The sequence below is a fragment of the Macrobrachium rosenbergii genome, chromosome 40, assembly GCF_040412425.1.
Source record: "Macrobrachium rosenbergii isolate ZJJX-2024 chromosome 40, ASM4041242v1, whole genome shotgun sequence".
NCBI classification, from domain to species: Eukaryota; Metazoa; Arthropoda; class Malacostraca; order Decapoda; family Palaemonidae; genus Macrobrachium; species Macrobrachium rosenbergii.
The window spans coordinates 26,516,888-26,534,962 of record NC_089780.1 but is presented as its reverse complement, the minus strand read 5'-3'; the positions used below and the strand labels follow the sequence as shown (position 1 = coordinate 26,534,962).

Sequence of the window (18,075 nt, the reverse complement as noted above, 5' to 3'; positions counted from 1 at the left end):
TGATGAATATATTTGATAAGCGTTGCCTCGGGCACGTCGTAGCTAACCGTCTAAACCGACTGCCTGTATGTCTGTTTATAGAATTCTGAAAGCTGGTGTGTGGCGTTGCTGAACCACTTTCACTTCCTTGTACTTGAAGGACGTTGCCCATAGGTCCTTGGATACTTTTTCCTTGGGTCCGGTGGTGGCTGCTCAACAGGTGTAGCTCAGCTAGTGCCCCTGGCAGGTCAGTTTGTATCTACTGTAGTCTAAGATGATGGTATGAAAGTGAAATGAATCAGATGATTGGTCTCTTTTCTTTTCTTCTTTCTTGTTCTTTATCTGTGGGCAGTAAGAAGAGGGTTCCTTCATGAGCTGGAACTGACATGACTCAGGTGAGTGCAGTGGCCATATTTTGTCAAAGCAATCGCCAATGTAAGGTTCCTTGGCAAGGAGAGAGAGGAATAACAACAAACCTACATAAGTGGCTGTGTTGGTTTGTTATAAGAACAGATAGCTTCTTGTCTTCTGCATATGCAATGAACTGTGACATTGTATTGAAACCTGGAAGCCTGATCCCAAGATATACATATATCTGAGGTTCAGAAATAAAGGTCATGTTCCTTAGAATTTGCTTATTCAGAAGAATGTCTGGGTGTGGCAAACCTCCATTTGGTCATTTTACCTACCTCCCACCAACAGTAAGTCTATCCTCATGTTATGACTGAGGGTTTGTTTCGTATATGAACAGATGACAAATTTATTAAATTAATTTGTATTTTTGATAACTAACAAGCCTGAGGTCTTAACATTTAAGGCCCACCTCTAACACCCCTCTGACAGCTTAACCTGGGTTGGATGAATAACTGATGAAGTGACGGAACACTGCTTGGTTGTGGGTGGTCCCACATGACCCGTGACTAAGGACAGATGCCACTAGTCCCTTGCATATACAATTTTACTGATTACTGGATTCCAGCTGGCGCTAGAAGCTTGTCCTAATGTTAAGACCTCTGGTTTGTTGGTGTTGAAAAATACAAATTATTTGAATAAATTTGTCATTTTGACTCTACTTCAGGCTTTCTGAATCCATAAGGGCACAAATTTTTTGTAAACATTCTTCTTAGATCTTCAGCCATGCCTTGGTGAGGTGCCTTGCTCTTCAGTGTACACTGTTTGGAGTCAGGAAGTTTTATGTCTGTTTCATTAAACCTGCATTGATTACTAGCACACAGTAGAATAGCTACTTCATCATTTGGTTTACCTGATGAACTTGACTTTGATGTTTCATTAAACCTGCATTGATTACTAGCACACAGTAGAATAGCTACTTTATCATTTGGTGTACCTGATGAACTTGACTTTGATAACTTTTTGTCTCCTAAGAAGAGATCATCAACTTTAACACAACTCCTGACCACTGAGGGCCGAGGATCATCACTAGGTATAAGCATCTGATTCCTGTCTCTTCACTTACAGTGGAAAACCACCAACACCTATGTTTGGTTGTCTGATAAGGGGATTTCAGTTGGCAACTGTTCAAGACTTAAGGATTCTGAGTCATGAGTCCTGATGCTGCGGCACAAACAGAATTTATTGCTGAAGGTATAAACCTAATCGTCCCATATAGCTGCTGTTAAGTAAACACCCAGCTTTATGTAGTATGCTTGCCCATTGGTTTAAGAGAATTTAGACTTTTGAACAGGCTAAAATCTGGTAGTTTTGGAAACTGCTTGTTCTCCTAGGAAGGGGTCTTCAGTTCCAGATGTATAAAGGGTTCTTTCACTGCTTGGATTGTGGCAATATGTCCAGTTTTCACTGATTGTAGGCTTTTCCAATATTTTGCATTTTGAACCTGTTTTGGGTTGTAAGTACCTCAAGGAAAGTCTGGAGCTCTCACATGTGTTGGTTTTATTTGGTAGTAGTAGTAGTCTGATAAAGCAGTAGTTTAATTGTTGACTCATTAGAACTTCTGAAACTAGGGGGTGCTACTTATCCTGGAGTATTATATATCCTTTGTTAAATGTATACCAACTGTAATTTTGCCCCAACGCAAGCTTCAAGCTTTCACACAAGCCTTATGTATAATTTCTTATCAAGGTTTTTTCCTCTACTTTTCCAATACTTCAGGTTACATACACAAGCCCCATTCTGTGCTCAGCCAGTCATAAACTACCAGCTGACGTTGTGAATAGTACCACTACTAGCCAGTTCAAGAATAGATATGATAAAGTAATTGCCATGCTCGTATGATTTATTTATGATTCATTATTTTTTAAGGTGTCTCCTCAAATGAACTAGTATATCTTTGAGGCACCTCTGTCTTTGTAACTCATTGTACAGTAACTGCAACACTAGGAGCCACTTACACCAAAGGCTAAGACAGGTAACTGATAGGTAAAAATGATCAAGGAAGCATTTGTAGTAGTTGATATACCAGTAATAGAAGCAAAATTGCATGAAATGAATTGCATTAATCCAAAGAGAAAAAGACAGCGAACCTACCCAGTGTTAATGAAACCAAATATAAATTAGATAAGCAAAGAACCAAAAGCAGAATACCAAATAAAGATAGCAAGCCAGTGTAAGAGATACACAAAAGAGGTGAAATACGCAGTGAAAATATCAAAATGCTAAAAATGTTGAAAAGCAGTAAGACTGGCTACTTACTTATCCTTTGCTTGATACCAAAATAAAAACCTGCCCGGGCTTGTTAACTACCAGAGCAGTAGTTAAGTAATTAAGGCAGGAAATAAGAATGTAAAAGTACTCTAAAACATTAAGTATGAATATATATATAAAAAGCTGAAAACGTTGAACATTCCTTGAATATTTGCAACACTGACACAATTCAGATATGCAGTACAGGATAAGTAAAATGCATAATTACAGTGGTAACTGGCAAGCAGTACAGTATTCATAATTTACACTAATTTCCTACTGTATATACTTAGTAAGTAAAGAAAGAAGTTCAAAAAGCTGGCGTATAGTAGAATTGTTATTAACAAACTGACATATTTAACTGGAGAACATGCTAGGGAACACTCAACAGATCTTTTACCAGTTTGCCAGACTCATGAAATATGGGGTGGTTGGTGAATGGATGCCAGTGTTCAGGTGGTGCTGATGTTGCAAGAGAGTGCTCTTCTTCACTTGTGAACAAAAGACTGTCAGGCTTGGGATCTTTTGTATTGCAATGCAACTGCAGTATAAAAGAACTGGAAATGTTTCATCAGCATAATTGCTGTTAAAGATCTCATTTCGTATCTAACCCCTTAAAAGGAAAAGGTGACATTAAAACATCTGATGATGATATGTTGTAATAATGTTAGAAGAGAAGTATATAAAACTAATTTTTAAATAATAACTTGGGTATTGTTCTTAACTAGTGCAACTCTCATTACTCATTACCCTAGATACCCTAGACACTTGATGATAGGAAGTATTGTGTTAGTTACCATTAGAAAAGTATTTATTACACTTAAATACCATTGAGGATGATGGAGAAAAGACTTTGAAACCCCATTCAGCCAGTGATGGAAAAACTCTTGGAAATTTTTTTACTTAAGTGAAGAAGGCAATGAATTAAAAGTAATAGATGCTTTTGTGTTTAGACAAAAAACATACTTAATCACTGTTATCAGTTTTGGCCAAAAGATCAATCAGAAAATCGTGGAAATTGGAAATCCTTATTACAACAGGCTAGGCACTTGAAAAGCGAGGTTGTTGGCTGTTGAGAACTGTTAGTGATCTATGAGGTGGAGGCTAACCAATAAACAATGTTATTGTAAATTAATTCTGGAGGGTCTAGTACTCATGAAGCCCACAATTGTAGGCTATTTTATAGGAAATTGGTTTGTTTTGAAACATATTGAAACAAAATGGATTATCAAATAAGATGTGCAAATATAGAAATGTTTTCTTCAGAAATGCAGTCATCTCTTAGTGGAATGGGTATTTTGAAAGATTGTTGGTTACTATGTACTGTACATGATGGAAGAGATGCCAAATTGATATGTGCAAGAGCTTAGCTAAAGGGGTTTAAATGTGACAGTGGTTGTGGAAATTAATGTGGGGTGAATGGAAGGCATTAACAAATATGGAAAGAAAATTAAGGAATTTATATAGCTTTATTGTATAGCAAAGAAAAGATGACAAATGTTGTGAGGCCTCTTTATATTTCAACTAATGCATGATTTTCTTATTTTTCATTTATGATAATAGCAGGACCCTTTGATATGAGGGAGATTTCATTGTGATGTCTTTCTGCTATGAATATCATTAGCATATTTAGATAAGCTTTAAAATATGAGTTTCTAAATTGTGTTAAATATATATTTGCAAAAATTATGAAGTAAATAATGTATGGTGTAGGAAAGCTTAGCAAAATTGTTAAACAGAATTATAGGGGTGGGGGAAAGGTTTGTAAAGATATGAAAAGAAGAAATAATACAATACTAAATACTGTGTTATAAAACACAACTTCAGACTTATATAAGAACTGTTAGAAAGGGGTTACATCAACAAATCTGCTATGAATATATAAGGAATGGACTTAAGACTGGGTTGTTTTAAAGCCTTAAACAAAACCACCTTCACCACCCCATAAGTTTGCATATATTTCTTTTGTCACAGGAAAATCAAGAACATGATGCTTGGCTTGCAACATGAAGGTCTCTATAACCAGGAGATGTGCAGGCAGTACATTGGGAAAGCTTTTCGTCTTAAGTTGAAATATATTTTTCCAGATTGGTTTACTGACGAGCAAATCTGTGAACAGCTGTTCAGGTATGTAAATTGCTTTCATGATGTATGCTTAGAGAAAAGAGGATTTTATTTAGCATTTCATTGTATCCATTGCAAAAAATAATGTTTTTGCAATGAAACAAGTTCTTATACAGACCAATTAATTTTTGATAGATGCACCAAAGAAACACCGCTGTGCATGCACCAGCCTACTCCATTGGGTTGCAGGGGGGAACATTATCTGTTCTTCTGTGCAGTCCTCCATTTGAAGAGTGAGAAGGGAGGAGGGTGTGGGGAATTATGAGCAGTGGATTTGTATAAAAATTTGTTTTATTGTAAAAAAGATTTTTATTACAAACACATTAATCATAAATAGTCTGAATTGCAATTTAGGAATGAGAACAGAGTAGATGAGCCCTTGAAGAAAATTTTAGTTGTAACTGCAGACCATGGAGTCAGTATTACCTCAGAATCATAGCTGCTTCCATAAGTAATGGATTTGTAATGAAGGAAACAAAACTAGGAGAGTACACTCAGCCAAGCCAAAAAGGCATAAAGGCTGCTACTCTAGAACCATGCCTCTATGTGTTCCAGATTGTTAAGAAATTTACATTTTACCATAACGATTACCTAACAGTTATGATAGCTGATCAGTTCCTGTGTCTCATAACAAACTATGATTAATACAATTGTGTTTATTGGTAAACTCATGGCACTACATATTTATATCCAAGGTTCCAGCCTATGTTCAACATTGACTAAGCTCAAGTAATTGACATGTTTAAATTAAACATTGCCTAAGCTCAAGTCCTTGATAAACATTGCCTAAGCTCAAGCAGTTGACATGTTTAGAAGATGTAAGAATTTCCTAAATTTTTGGTTGCTTTACTTTATAAAATTTTGTTTGCCTTTTCATGGACAATCTTTTTTTCTTGTTCTTCAAGCAGACAAACAGAGCTATTGTAGCTTTTAATTGCCAATTAGCCACTTCTACTACTGTTTTGTGTGTGTGTGTGTAGATTAAGCATTCCTTATGCCTACACAGCCCCACGATGACTGTCAGCTAATGAAATCTCCTCAGTCTTCTACTTCCTCTACTAACAGGCCCCCTCCCCTCCCCTCCATCTCTTCTGCCTCTGATGGATAATTCAGATTGACAATGAATATATGAGTGCTAAAATTTGCAAACAATAAAGAACATCCTTATGAATTGAATTTAGAGACTTCAGCTAGTGGAAGCTCAAAACTCTTGGAGGTCATACCTTGCCATCATCATGGAGAGTTGGCAACAAAGTTTCACACAGGGGTCTGACAAGTAAGGTCCATGCTGAAAATGTGGCAGACCCAGTTGAGGAATTACGTGATGGAAATTTCATCCTGGAGTGCTAGCAAATTCTACATGGTTTCCACTTCTGAATCTTCTACCAGCAACACATTTGCAGAGTCAGGCTAAATTTTGAGGTGGTTTAAGGGGAACTGGGTGAGTGAGAGTGGGAACAGAGTCCAGAAGGGCCAGAAGTAGGGGAGCTAACAGAGGCTTCATTCTTGAAGGATGAGCTAGAAACCTAGGAGTAGTGGGAGGTTAGTCATTCAGAAAGAGGCAGTAGAAGAAGAGATAATCACATGGGAGTCCCAGTTGGTGACAGAATTGCTTGCAGATGAGCAACTTGCAATTCTGTGCGGAAGAATTATTAGGTGTGGAAGCTAAAGAAACCATCAAGAGAGATGGCAAAAAAACCTGAGCATGTGGGAGCACAGAGGCTAATGCTGATTAGGATGCAGTTTTGAATCCTGAAGCCAGGACATGAGCAGCCAGGAAGACCAGTGTAGCCAAGAGAATCAAAGTGTACAAGGCCTCTTTAAGACATGGTAGGAGATATGGCAGAAGCATACACATGGGTAGGCAGACAAACCAAATCCAGGAACACAGAAACAGTTCACATATTTGGGTCAGACCTGTAAGCAGGAATGGCCAGATACATGGGAGCAGTTTTAAAAGCCAGGCACAGTCAAGTATGCTGGAGAAGTTGGGTACTTGACAGCAGCAGTGTAGATGGGAGAGTTCAAGTAAGAGCTCATAGGAGCAAATGAGAAAGCCAGGGCAGTTAAGTACACAGGAACAGAGCAGTATTCAAGTCTTAGTGGGTGTGCACGCTAGGAGCACTACCTTAACAGTGCCAGTGGGTGCCCCAGTACCCCTCTTTGTTACCATGAGAACTGTGTGTACCTACATTTGCCAAGCCTTCTCCCACTACAGCAGCTGGGCTGTTACCCATGTGATTCATTTTCTGTCAGTTTACATAGAGTTTGCAATGGAAGTGGACCTTATTATGGCCAGAATTGGTGACTGGTAGAAATATAGAGGTGTTGTTTTTACGAGTTTTATAGGTTTTTTTTCTGAACTGTATAAAAACTGGTTGAGGGCCATGAAAAAAAGGTTGCACTAATGGTATGAAAATCAAAACTCTAAGATAAGTATGACACAGTGACAGTAAAACCACTTAAGTAATTACAGTATGGAAATAATTGAACTGGCACACACGAGCTTTTAAAATATATTTATGAAAATATTTATATATTTCATTCCTCCCTCCCCAAATTACTCTGCCATCATATTCATAGAATAAGGAGGATAATGGTAAATGTAAACATCTTTACAAATTTTGTATATACAGTGAACCCTCGTTTATCGCGGTAGATAGGTTCCAGAACTGGCCGCGATAGCTGAAAATCCAGAAGTAGGGACACCATATTTACAGTATTTATTTAACATGTATTCAGACTTTAAAACCCTCCTTTACATAGTACTGTTAACAAACCACCCTTTACAGTAATGTACAGATATCTACAATACGTACATACAGTACACAGGCACAAATGATAAGCAATAAAACAGTAAGTGAACATAAAAAAATAGAAAGATTGTTATGGTGCGTACTGTACAATTGTACAGTATTTTACTCACCACGATGGAGTTGGAAGTTACAATAAAGCCCTCCTCGTATGTACTGTTAACAAACTACCCTTTAATGTACAGAACACTTAATGCATGTACAGTACCCTAATCTAAAACAGGCACTAATATTAAAATGTTAGAATATTAAAGTATATAAAGAAATAAAGATTGTTACTGTACCCACCATGAAAGAAGTTGAAGAAAAACTTGAATGATGATGGCGATGAATTTGCTGCACAGTAGAAATGATGATGATGAAGCTGATGATGTCTTCTACTGTGCAGCCAATGATTGTATTTTATGTCTCTTCAGACTGAGGTGTCTTTTCCTGGGACACCTCTTCAACTTCTTCCTGGGACACTTCAATTTCTTCCGAAGGCATAGTAGCAGGAGGAACTGGCTCTTTTTGCGAGGCTGGAAGAACATTGTGATCGGAAGTTGCTGCGCTGCTTCTTTTTTTCGATCGAAAGAGCATCCTGTAGGGAGTCATGTCTTCATCGATTTTGTTGCAGAACTGCAGAGAACGAACCATATCCTCGTCCCATTCTTGTGACAATTCTTTCAGCTCCTTCGCTAGGTTGCAGAGCTTGGCAAGCCGTTCTAATGTTAAGCCTGTTTCTTCGACAACTTCTTGGGTCTCTTCCTGTGGTTCATTTTCTTCCTCACTGGCTGATTTTGTCAGGTCTTGAGGTCTCGCGTCAGTTAGCGGCTGGGAATGGCAGTCCAACAACTCAAATCAACGTCTTCCGTCGTCATGTCGCCAAACCCGTCACCTCCAATTATCGCAGCCAACTGCACAGATTTCCGTACTGCAGAGTGTTGAATCTCGGCAGGCGTAAATCCTCGTCGTCAGTAAACAATCTCGGACCACAACTTCCTCCAGCTCGCGTTAACGGTAGCAGGTTTCATTTCTTGCAGTGCCTTCTGGATGTTCTGAAGGCACGTGGCAGTTGTGTACTGCTGCCAGTACGCCTTCAAATTGAATGTTTCATCCTTATCTTCTTGGGCATCCACACACGCAACGAGGTCCGCCAAGGTATTCTTCGTGTAGAGGGCCTTGAACGCCCTGATAACCCCCTGGTCCATTTGTTGAATTAAGGACGTTGTGTTGGGTGGCAGGAACTCAACCTGAATGCCCTCATGCGAAAGATCAGTCGCGTGTCCACCAGCGTTATCCAACAGGAGAAGGATCTTAAATGGCAAGCCCTTCTCTAAGAGATATTTACTGACTTGTGGGATAAAACACTGGTGGAACCAGTTGGAGGTCAGCATCTTCGTAATCCATGCTTTTGGATTATGCATCCAATACACGGGAAGGAGATTCTTATTTTTATTTTTCAAAGCACGAGGTTTTTCGACTTATAAATAAGCCCTGGCTTTAGCAAAAATCCCGCAGCATTGCCACACATCACGAGGTAACACGATCTTTGAATGCTTTAAAGCCAGAGGCTTTGGCTTCTTCTTTGAACAGGAAAGTTCGCGATGGCATTCTCTTCCAAAACAAACCCGTCTCATCCATATTAAAGACTTGTTCGGGCTTGTATCCACCTTCAGCGATAATATTCTTGAACGTCTGATTCGCGTAAGTTTCAGCAGCGACCGTGTCAGCGGAAGCAGCCTCGCCATGCAGGGAAACGCTTTTCAGGCCGAAGTGTTTCTGAAACTTGGCGAACCATCCTTTGCTGGCGGTAAAACGTCGTGTCTGAGGCTGGGAATCAGTGGATGTCCCTGCTTGAGGTTCATCTACATCATCTTCGTCGTCTTCCTCTTCTTCTTCAGCATGGTCGCCATCATCTTGAGGTTCCTTTGCCGCGAAATTCTCATACAACCTCAAAGCCTTGGTTCGGATGGTGTTCGTATCCAAGGCTATTTTCTTCTTCCGGCAGTCGGCAATCCAGATTGACAAAGCACCTTCCATACGGACGATCGTTTTATTACGAGCCGTAACAACTCGCTTTGCTGACTTGCTAAAGGTGATGGCAGCCGTCTTCCTAATCTTCGCCTCATCCTTCTTAATGTAGCGAACGGTGGATTCGTTCACTTCAAAATGGCGGGCCATGGCCGCGAACTTCTCCCTTCCTTCAACATATCGAAAGTGTCACCTTCTCAGCAATCGTCATCATTTTCCGTTGGCGTTTAGGCTCAGTACCAGCCTTAGCAGAAGCAGAACGCTTGGGAGCCATTGTAGGGGTTAAACAAAGTTAAAAAAAAAGTTCAACTTCAAACACACACTGTCACGCACAGCACTGGTAATGTAAACAGCATCTATCTACCGAGAGAGCGGGTAACGAAGTGGCCGCGAGAAGATGCTGCGGGTCAGAGACAAGGGAAGCTGCTGCGGGTCGGAGAAACGGTCAAAACACCAATCACAGGTGAGATTACAAAACTTGGAAGCTGATTCGTCATCTATCACCAATGGAACCAATCACAGCCCATCTTACATGCTAGTTTCAAATTCAAATATACTTTACGCTATTTTATGCTTTTTTGTTGTAGTAGTATAGGTTTATTCGAGATGTGATTTTTGCAACAAACAATATTATTGGATGCAGTACAAAAGATTCATGGAAAAGATGCACATTCATTACATTTGTATTTTATAATTAGTATATATGTAGCCATCAGCAGCCTTACACCATTCAGATATGACAATGTCAGACTGCATCTGATTAGCGTTTCATGTTCAGTTTAATTTTACTAGTACTATAATGAATTATCGTATGATCACATTCTCTTTTGTTTAATTTCATTTTGTACTGAATTAGATGTCATAATGCAATGAACCAACAGTACTAGCAGATATTAATAATTATTAATGGAATTAATGAAATATTTGGGTCTTCATATATCGCGACCATTTTTGAAATTTCCGGAAAATCCGCTATATATTTTCTCTTATAATATACATACGTAATGGAAAAAATCCGCGAAGTTGTGAATCCGCGATAGTCGAACCGCGAAGTAGCGAGGGTTCACTGTACAGTTATGTTCATACAGTCGACCCTCGTTAAGCCTGACCTCATTAGCCCAGACCCCGGATAAGATGGACACTGAAGAGGGTCAGCCGATTTAAAATTCGTAATGTTCGACCACGATTTAAGATAGTTACTGTTTCTCCACTTGTTGTGTGCCGTTTTCCTTTTTATTTACCAAATGTAAATAAAAAGCTTTTCATTTATATTTTTATTTTATATATACTGCTCTGTATTTATACTGTACTGAACTGAAATGCTTTTAACTAGTAACCAATTTAACTTGTGCACGGTATGTACCGTCATTAAGAACGCTCTTGTCTGGAATGGTAGGAAGTATCGTAGCCAATCACTGAGCATTGATAGTTTTACCTATCTGCTGCCCGACTGGTAACTACAGTACGATGCTTTGTATGTTTTTTAGGAAAGAAAAGACATGACAAAGGTAAACTTTACGAAGACAAAAGCCGAGTTACTGAACAATACTTGTGCTTATGTGGCAAATGACAATGCCAGTTCCTTATATGCAACGTAATTCTAGCTGTGTTGACGTAGAGAGAGAGAGAGAGAGAGAGAGAGAGAGAGAGAGAGAGAGAGAGAGAGAGAGAGAGAGAGAGAGAGAGAGAGAGAGAGAGAGAGAGAGAGAGAAACAGTTTCTCTGAACCAACAGTTTTGCACTCAAAGTAATAAGAAGGAATTCATTCTATTCTTCATGTAACCAGTAAAATACATACACTATTAAAAACAAAGTTTTGTATTCAAAACACATGCACTTATGTCATCGTCAGCTTCTCTGAGCAAAAATTCTTTCTCAGACAGAATACTGCCAAAACCTGATTGGCTGGCTGGTTGCCTATGGAGATCTGCTAGCCAGTGACAGCCCTTTACTTCTGTTCTATTTATAGACATGTTGTGACGGCACGAAGTTTGAACCTTGCCATGATCGTGATTATTTGACTGTTGATGGCAAAAATTACTCAGTAATTTGCTGTATATAATTATTGTGTGAAGCGTCATCACTTGCGAATCCTATTCCTGGACCGTCCTCAGATTTACAACTGCAGACTGATGACAATGTCAGTAACAATACAAAGAAAACCCTCTCCAAGATCGATATGATGAAATGTATTTTATAGTCTTATCCTTAAAATTCACAAGTTGAATTATAGCCATTTTGATCATGTATATATTTGCGTTTTACGGAACGTTTTTGTTGAAAACAAAATGTGTTAGTGAACTTATGGTCTTAATTGTCACACTATTTTATTACTGATGATCTTAATAATCTCATAGGTATTTAACTGTACATTAATATAGATAATAATAAACTATAATGAATAAATAACTAAAATAAAAAACATGAAAAAAGGAAAAAAAATCTTACGCTTCATTTTGGAGGCTCCACTTCATTTTACTTAACAATTATTTGTTTATGTCTTGGCCTAGGCATCTACATATGTGGCTGAATTATATAATTTTTATCATATTTTATTCTTAATTTTTCATATTTTACAGAGCCTTAATTTGAACATTTTTACATTGATTTATTATCCATATTCTTTATAAAAATAATGAAGTACAGTATATTTATAGTACAGTATTTGTAGGTATGTACAGGCAGTCCCCGGTTATCGGCGGGGTTCCGTTCCCGATGGCATGACGACAACCGAAAATCGGCGATAATAGCACTGATCCTCGGTTAGCAGCGCCGATAACTGGTTAGTGGCGCCGATAACCGGTGATCAGCGCCGCCGATAAGAGGTGATCAGCGCCGATAACCGGTTATTAGCCCCGAAAATCTGGTTATTGTCGTCGCTAGACAAGCGCCGTAAAACCGGATCGCCAGTAACCAGGGCTGCCGATAACCGGGGACTGCCTGTATATAGATAGCGGCGGGTAACCCGGCCTATCAGCTAAGACGGACACCCTGGCCCCCCAGTTAGTCCGTCTTAACGAGGGTTGACTGTACATCAGTTTGCCAGATCTTTACATTGAATAAAATGAGAAACAGAAGGATTTTAAAGTAAAATTAATTAAAAATTAAACTGATTAAGAGTGTTACTTTTTAAATTCAACAGGTAATTATAGTCTCTCTCCTCTGCACAGCATTCACAAATTTACAGAACTGTGAGTAGATGATTTTAAAGGTTAGGTGATATATTGAAGTAAAAGGCTGGAAACTAATATTTCAAAATTAAAATGTCTTCATTTATTATAAATATATATTAAAAATAACTTTAATATCAGTCTAAAATGGAACCACATTTTATAAAGGTCATTATTATATTAGATCTCAAGTACACTGGGTATCCAGAATTTGCAGCAAGTAATATTTCCATATGTAGTGCTGTTAGATCATCAGTAAATATAAGGGTGTAGCTGTATCTTAATCTTCCATCAGCATGATTAATACTTATGTGATTCATAAAAATATAAATATAATAAAGTGGCAACATTAGTACTATAATTATCACTTGTTCATATATTTTACTTGTAACTTTTTACTCAGAAATTCATTAAGTTAATTTTACTGTTTACTGGTTACTATCTTTTTGTGATCTTTGTATGTTGTCGTATTGTCACGTTCATGCAGCTGCAGGGATAAGGGATGGCTCTAATTATGACTTAGGTAATGACAACTGACTAAGGGGGCTACACTCCAGTGATCAGAAAGGGTTTTATTAGTCAGTATACTCAAAATACCATCAAAGTATGGGTTTAAGGTAAACTTAAATTGTCCACTTAAAACTAATTCATTAAAGTATCAGAAGAGGAAATATTTACAGGAGCTATCAACAGAGCTCCATGGCACTATCCAAACTACTGTACTAAGATCACAGTCACTAAGCAAGAGTGCCACACAATTGCAAGCTGTATAGCTAAGCCTTCTTAGGCTAAAACACTTCACAAATATGGGATAGAATCCTCAGTAAAAGATGGCTCCCTCGATGTGAGACCACCTTGACATGGTGAGAGGGCTCTTGAACCCCAGGAATTTGTTTCCCAGTTTGTGTCCAAGAGTCTCATATATGATGATTTATTTGTTTGGATTAATTTTTGTGGAATTTTCCACTTTTGCTAAAATTTATTGGACCTGTTGAATAGGAAAAGATATCATAGCTGGGATTGGGTTTGTATCTGAAGCTAAATAGTGGGAACTGTGGTAGGACCATCAACTGCCCGATAATGTTCAGACCTAAGAGTTATCAGATTGATTGCTCAAAGGCGGAACTATTCTTTAGGGCTGGACCACGGATTCCAGGGGGGTCTGGTCTTAAGGATAGGACTCTCGGCATTCTATCCAGTTTGCCCATGATATGATTAGGATGGGAACGATTGTATTCTTGAAATATTCTCAGTCCTAGGATGTGGGTTTGGCTTACACTTGGGCCACTCTAATTATGTTGTGCCATCCCCTGTGGGGTAGGGTAGGGGGCAGACATTTGGGAGTCAGTTCTCACTTGTACCATTGGTGGAAGAATAAACTCCATGAAAGGCTGATGATATCTTTTTAAGGTTTTCAGGTTTGTTTATTATTATTTAAAAAAAATTTTTCTTATACTTAAATCTTTATGAATAGTAGTTGTAAGGATTTGAGTACCCTGAGCCCTTTGATGACACTGACTCAGCACAGTTAATGACCTCTGAAACCACCTCTGACATCCTTTGCCCAGAAAAATAAAAAAAAATTGTGATGTAATTACCCTGGAACCATGTGCTCCAGTACAGAGCAAACCAAAAAAAAAAGTAAATATTGCCTTGACCCAACCTTGACTCACTTCGACTCCCTCTTTGGGAGTGGCAGTTGGTCAAGGCTTCAAACCTTAGAAACTGACCAAAAAATATCAGCATTCAAGTTGGAAAATTATTTATTGAGCAGACATTCTGCGACTGAAATGTCGTTTAGACAAATAAAAGAAAAGACATGGCTTATAGAAGCCACAACGAAAAAGTCAGTCTGAAAATTATTTATCAATAAAAAATATAGATAACATAAATATGAAAATAAAAAAAAAACATGATACTTTGAACAGTGTTCAGGGTACCACTGTACTTCCTGAGAATAACAACGAGCCAGTTGAAAAGAAAATACTACTAGACTAACTTAAAAAGAGATACCCAAAAATACAGGATTGTGAACTGTATGATCTGCCAAGTAAACAGATGAATAAACAAATGTTAAAAATCATAAAAATGAAATTGAAAAGTCAAGATCTACCTCAGACAATAAAAATTTTAGGCCAAATCAGAGAAGTAAGACCATACATCCCAATAAGACCATACGTCCCAAAGCTGCTACAGTGTAAAAATTGCAGTAAATATGGAAATGCGAAAAAATGTTGTCGAAATGAACCTGTGTGCGCATATTGTGGATCTGAAGAACATGCCACACAATGAAAGTGCAGCAAACCAAAGTGTATAAACTGTGGGCAAACCCATCATGCAAGATCCAAAGAATGTATGTACTATATATACAATACAGAGTTAAAAATATTACAGGAAAGAACTGGAGTATCTGTAAAATAAGCTAAATTAGAATTGAAAGTGAGAGGAATTCAAGATCCATCTAAGAAACGTACACATTCTTCAATAACAAGAACCAATAATGAAGCAAAAATCATACAAATAGAAATAATGGAGCACAGAAAAGTAAATCTCAAGAAGAATTAATGCTTTAGAAATAAAAACTAAAATGGTAAAGAATAAAGAAACAGGTACAAACGGGATGGATAATATTTCATCCAATTCATTTGAAATGTTAATGCAAATAGGAACACGGGAGAATGCTACTATAGAAGTAACAGAAGAGGGTCGTGATGGAGTGGAAATTAAGTTTAAAAATGTCCTTTGGAGAGAACATTACCCAAAACAAAAAAACCAACTATAATTAGAGCAACATTGGTTAAACCAAAGACAGAGGATATGAAGAAAGAACAAAAACAAACTAAGAATATACCTTTATCTCCTAAAATAATAGTAAAACCTATGGATACAGATATGCAAAACACTCAAGTTAAAAATTACAATGATTATGTCAAGAGAGAAGAGATTACTCCATCACCAATAATTAGTACAAGAGCAAATGAATCAAGGAATGTACATGAAAACACATGTGGATGTAATGATTGTTTTGTAGAATTGTGCAATAATAAAAACATAAAAGATGGTTTAACAAACATTGTAAGAAATTTTATGAAATATAGAAAAAAGGAAAGCACAGATTTGAGTATCCATGAAAAAGGTTGCATGTGCATTGAGCACTTAGTATATTATAAAGAAAAAACAAATGAATGTTGTGAGTAAATTATTTGAAAAAATCCAAGTTGATAATATAAAAAAAGAGAGTAAAACTCGACCGCTATGATAAAAAATTTTCAATAACTATATAATACAATGGAATGTAAATGGTCTGCAGACCAGATTACACCTAGGAGAAATACAGATTACTAAAAGAGTACGAATCAATGATATTATCTTTACAACATGTCAACAAAACAATATCAACAGTAGGTAAATATACCTTAGCATCTACATCTAGAGAGGAAATAACACAGTATGTCATGACAAAGCACCTGTAAACTTTACTGATCTGCAAATATCGAGTATTAGAATACGAATAAAAAACGATAATTATGTAATTTATAATTCATACAACCAACCTGATAAAAATTATGACTTTGAAAAACTTAAAGAATTACTTAATAATGCCAAGGAACCAATATTAATAGTAGGTGACTTTAATGCTCACAACCTGATGTGGGACTGTAATTGTACAGACTCAAATAGAGCAGGAAGTAAAATAGAAGAATTCATAGATTCATATGACATGTGCTGTATAAATGATAATGAAAGCAGCACATATTTTTCTAAAACACTTGGAACATTTTCCTCAATCGATTTAATTCTGTGTACAACAAACATAGTTGACAGATTAGATTGGAATACAGTTGATGACTTGCGTACAAGTGATCATTTCCCAATATTAATTCCATTATTACAAAATAATCCCACCAACCATGTCCCTCAATATAACACTTTTAAAGGAGAGTGGGGACAATATGAATTCCACACTAGGAATATCCCACCATTTGAATATTTAAAAGACCATAATGAAGCTAATAAATCTCTTGTTGATTTCATTAAAAATACTGCTGATAAAGCAATACCAAAATCCAAATCTCAACCATCAAAACACAAAGTCCCATGGTGGTCTGAAAACTAACAGAATTAATAAAAATAAAACACCAAATTGGAAGATAATTAGGTAATTAGAATAGAAAGTTCAGTAAAATAAAAAAAACATTCCTGATATTAGAAGGAAGTTTACAAAAAATTACTATATTATTATTAGAAATTGATACATTAAAACCTCTATATAATAAAATATCTGCAAAATTTAAAAGAGAAGTAATTCAAGGAAGAATCATTTCATGGAGGAAATATGTATCAGATCTCTCTAATAATACTCCCATTAAAAAAATATGGGAAAAATTCAGGAAAATAAATGGTACCCATGTTAAACCACCCAGACATGCTATAATAAAAGTTGGATGAGCATTTCTGCACAAAGAAAAATAGCATGGAATTAATAACAATAAATATTGAAACAATAGAAGGTATATATTATAATAGAAAATTTAATATGGAAGAGTTAGAATTTGCTTTGTTGAACAGCAATAAATCTGCCCCTGGAGGTGGCAGTATTTGTTTTGAAATGATCTGCCATTTAGCACCTTTGGCAAAGAGGTACTTATTAGAGTTTTATAACCATTTCTGGCTTCGAAATTTATTTCCTAATGAGTGGCGTAAAGCTATAATTATTCCTATCCCCAAACCTGGAAAGGATCCCAGTAATGAAAACAATTACAGACCAATTTCTTTAACAAGTTGTTTATGCAAATTACTAGAATAAACGGTAAATGCTCGACTAACATGGCACATTCAAGAAAATAAAATTTTGACTCCCACTCAGTTTGGGTCACAATGTAACAGATCTACAGTACACTGGATTCTCTGCCTAACTTGGAAGACCACATACGAAGAGGATTTGAATGAAAACAAATTACTGTAGCTGTCTTCTTCGACATTGAAAAGGCATATGATACTACATGGAGATATGCAATATTAAAAACGTTACATAAAAACAACATCTGTGGACATTCACTTAGGTTTATCCAAAACTTTGTGACAAATTGCACTTTTCAAGTGAGAATTGATGATGTATTGTCAAGTACATTTCCACTTGAAAATGGTGTTCCACAAGGAAGGAAGCATCCTTAGTGGCACACTGTTTACTTTAGCAAAAAATTATATCAGCAATAATCTACCTATCAGAATTAAAAGTAACTTGTATATGGATGATTTTGCCATATATTGTTCAGCATCTTGCGTAAAGCGTGCAGAGCAAACCATTAATAAAGC

The 18,075-nt window shown here is 37.0% G+C and overlaps 1 protein-coding gene across 2 annotated transcripts in view; it reads left to right on the top strand.

Annotated features, from left to right (window-relative positions):
* The window catches only part of RpI135 (RNA polymerase I subunit Rpl135), a 164,906-nt gene that overhangs the window by 40,698 nt on the left and 106,133 nt on the right, over window positions 1-18,075 (top strand). For both annotated transcript variants that reach the window (XM_067083406.1, XM_067083407.1), the window contains one exon: window positions 4,615-4,767. In XM_067083406.1, coding sequence (XP_066939507.1) covers window positions 4,615-4,767 — 153 coding nt within the window. The remainder of the gene's footprint in view (window positions 1-4,614; window positions 4,768-18,075) is intronic.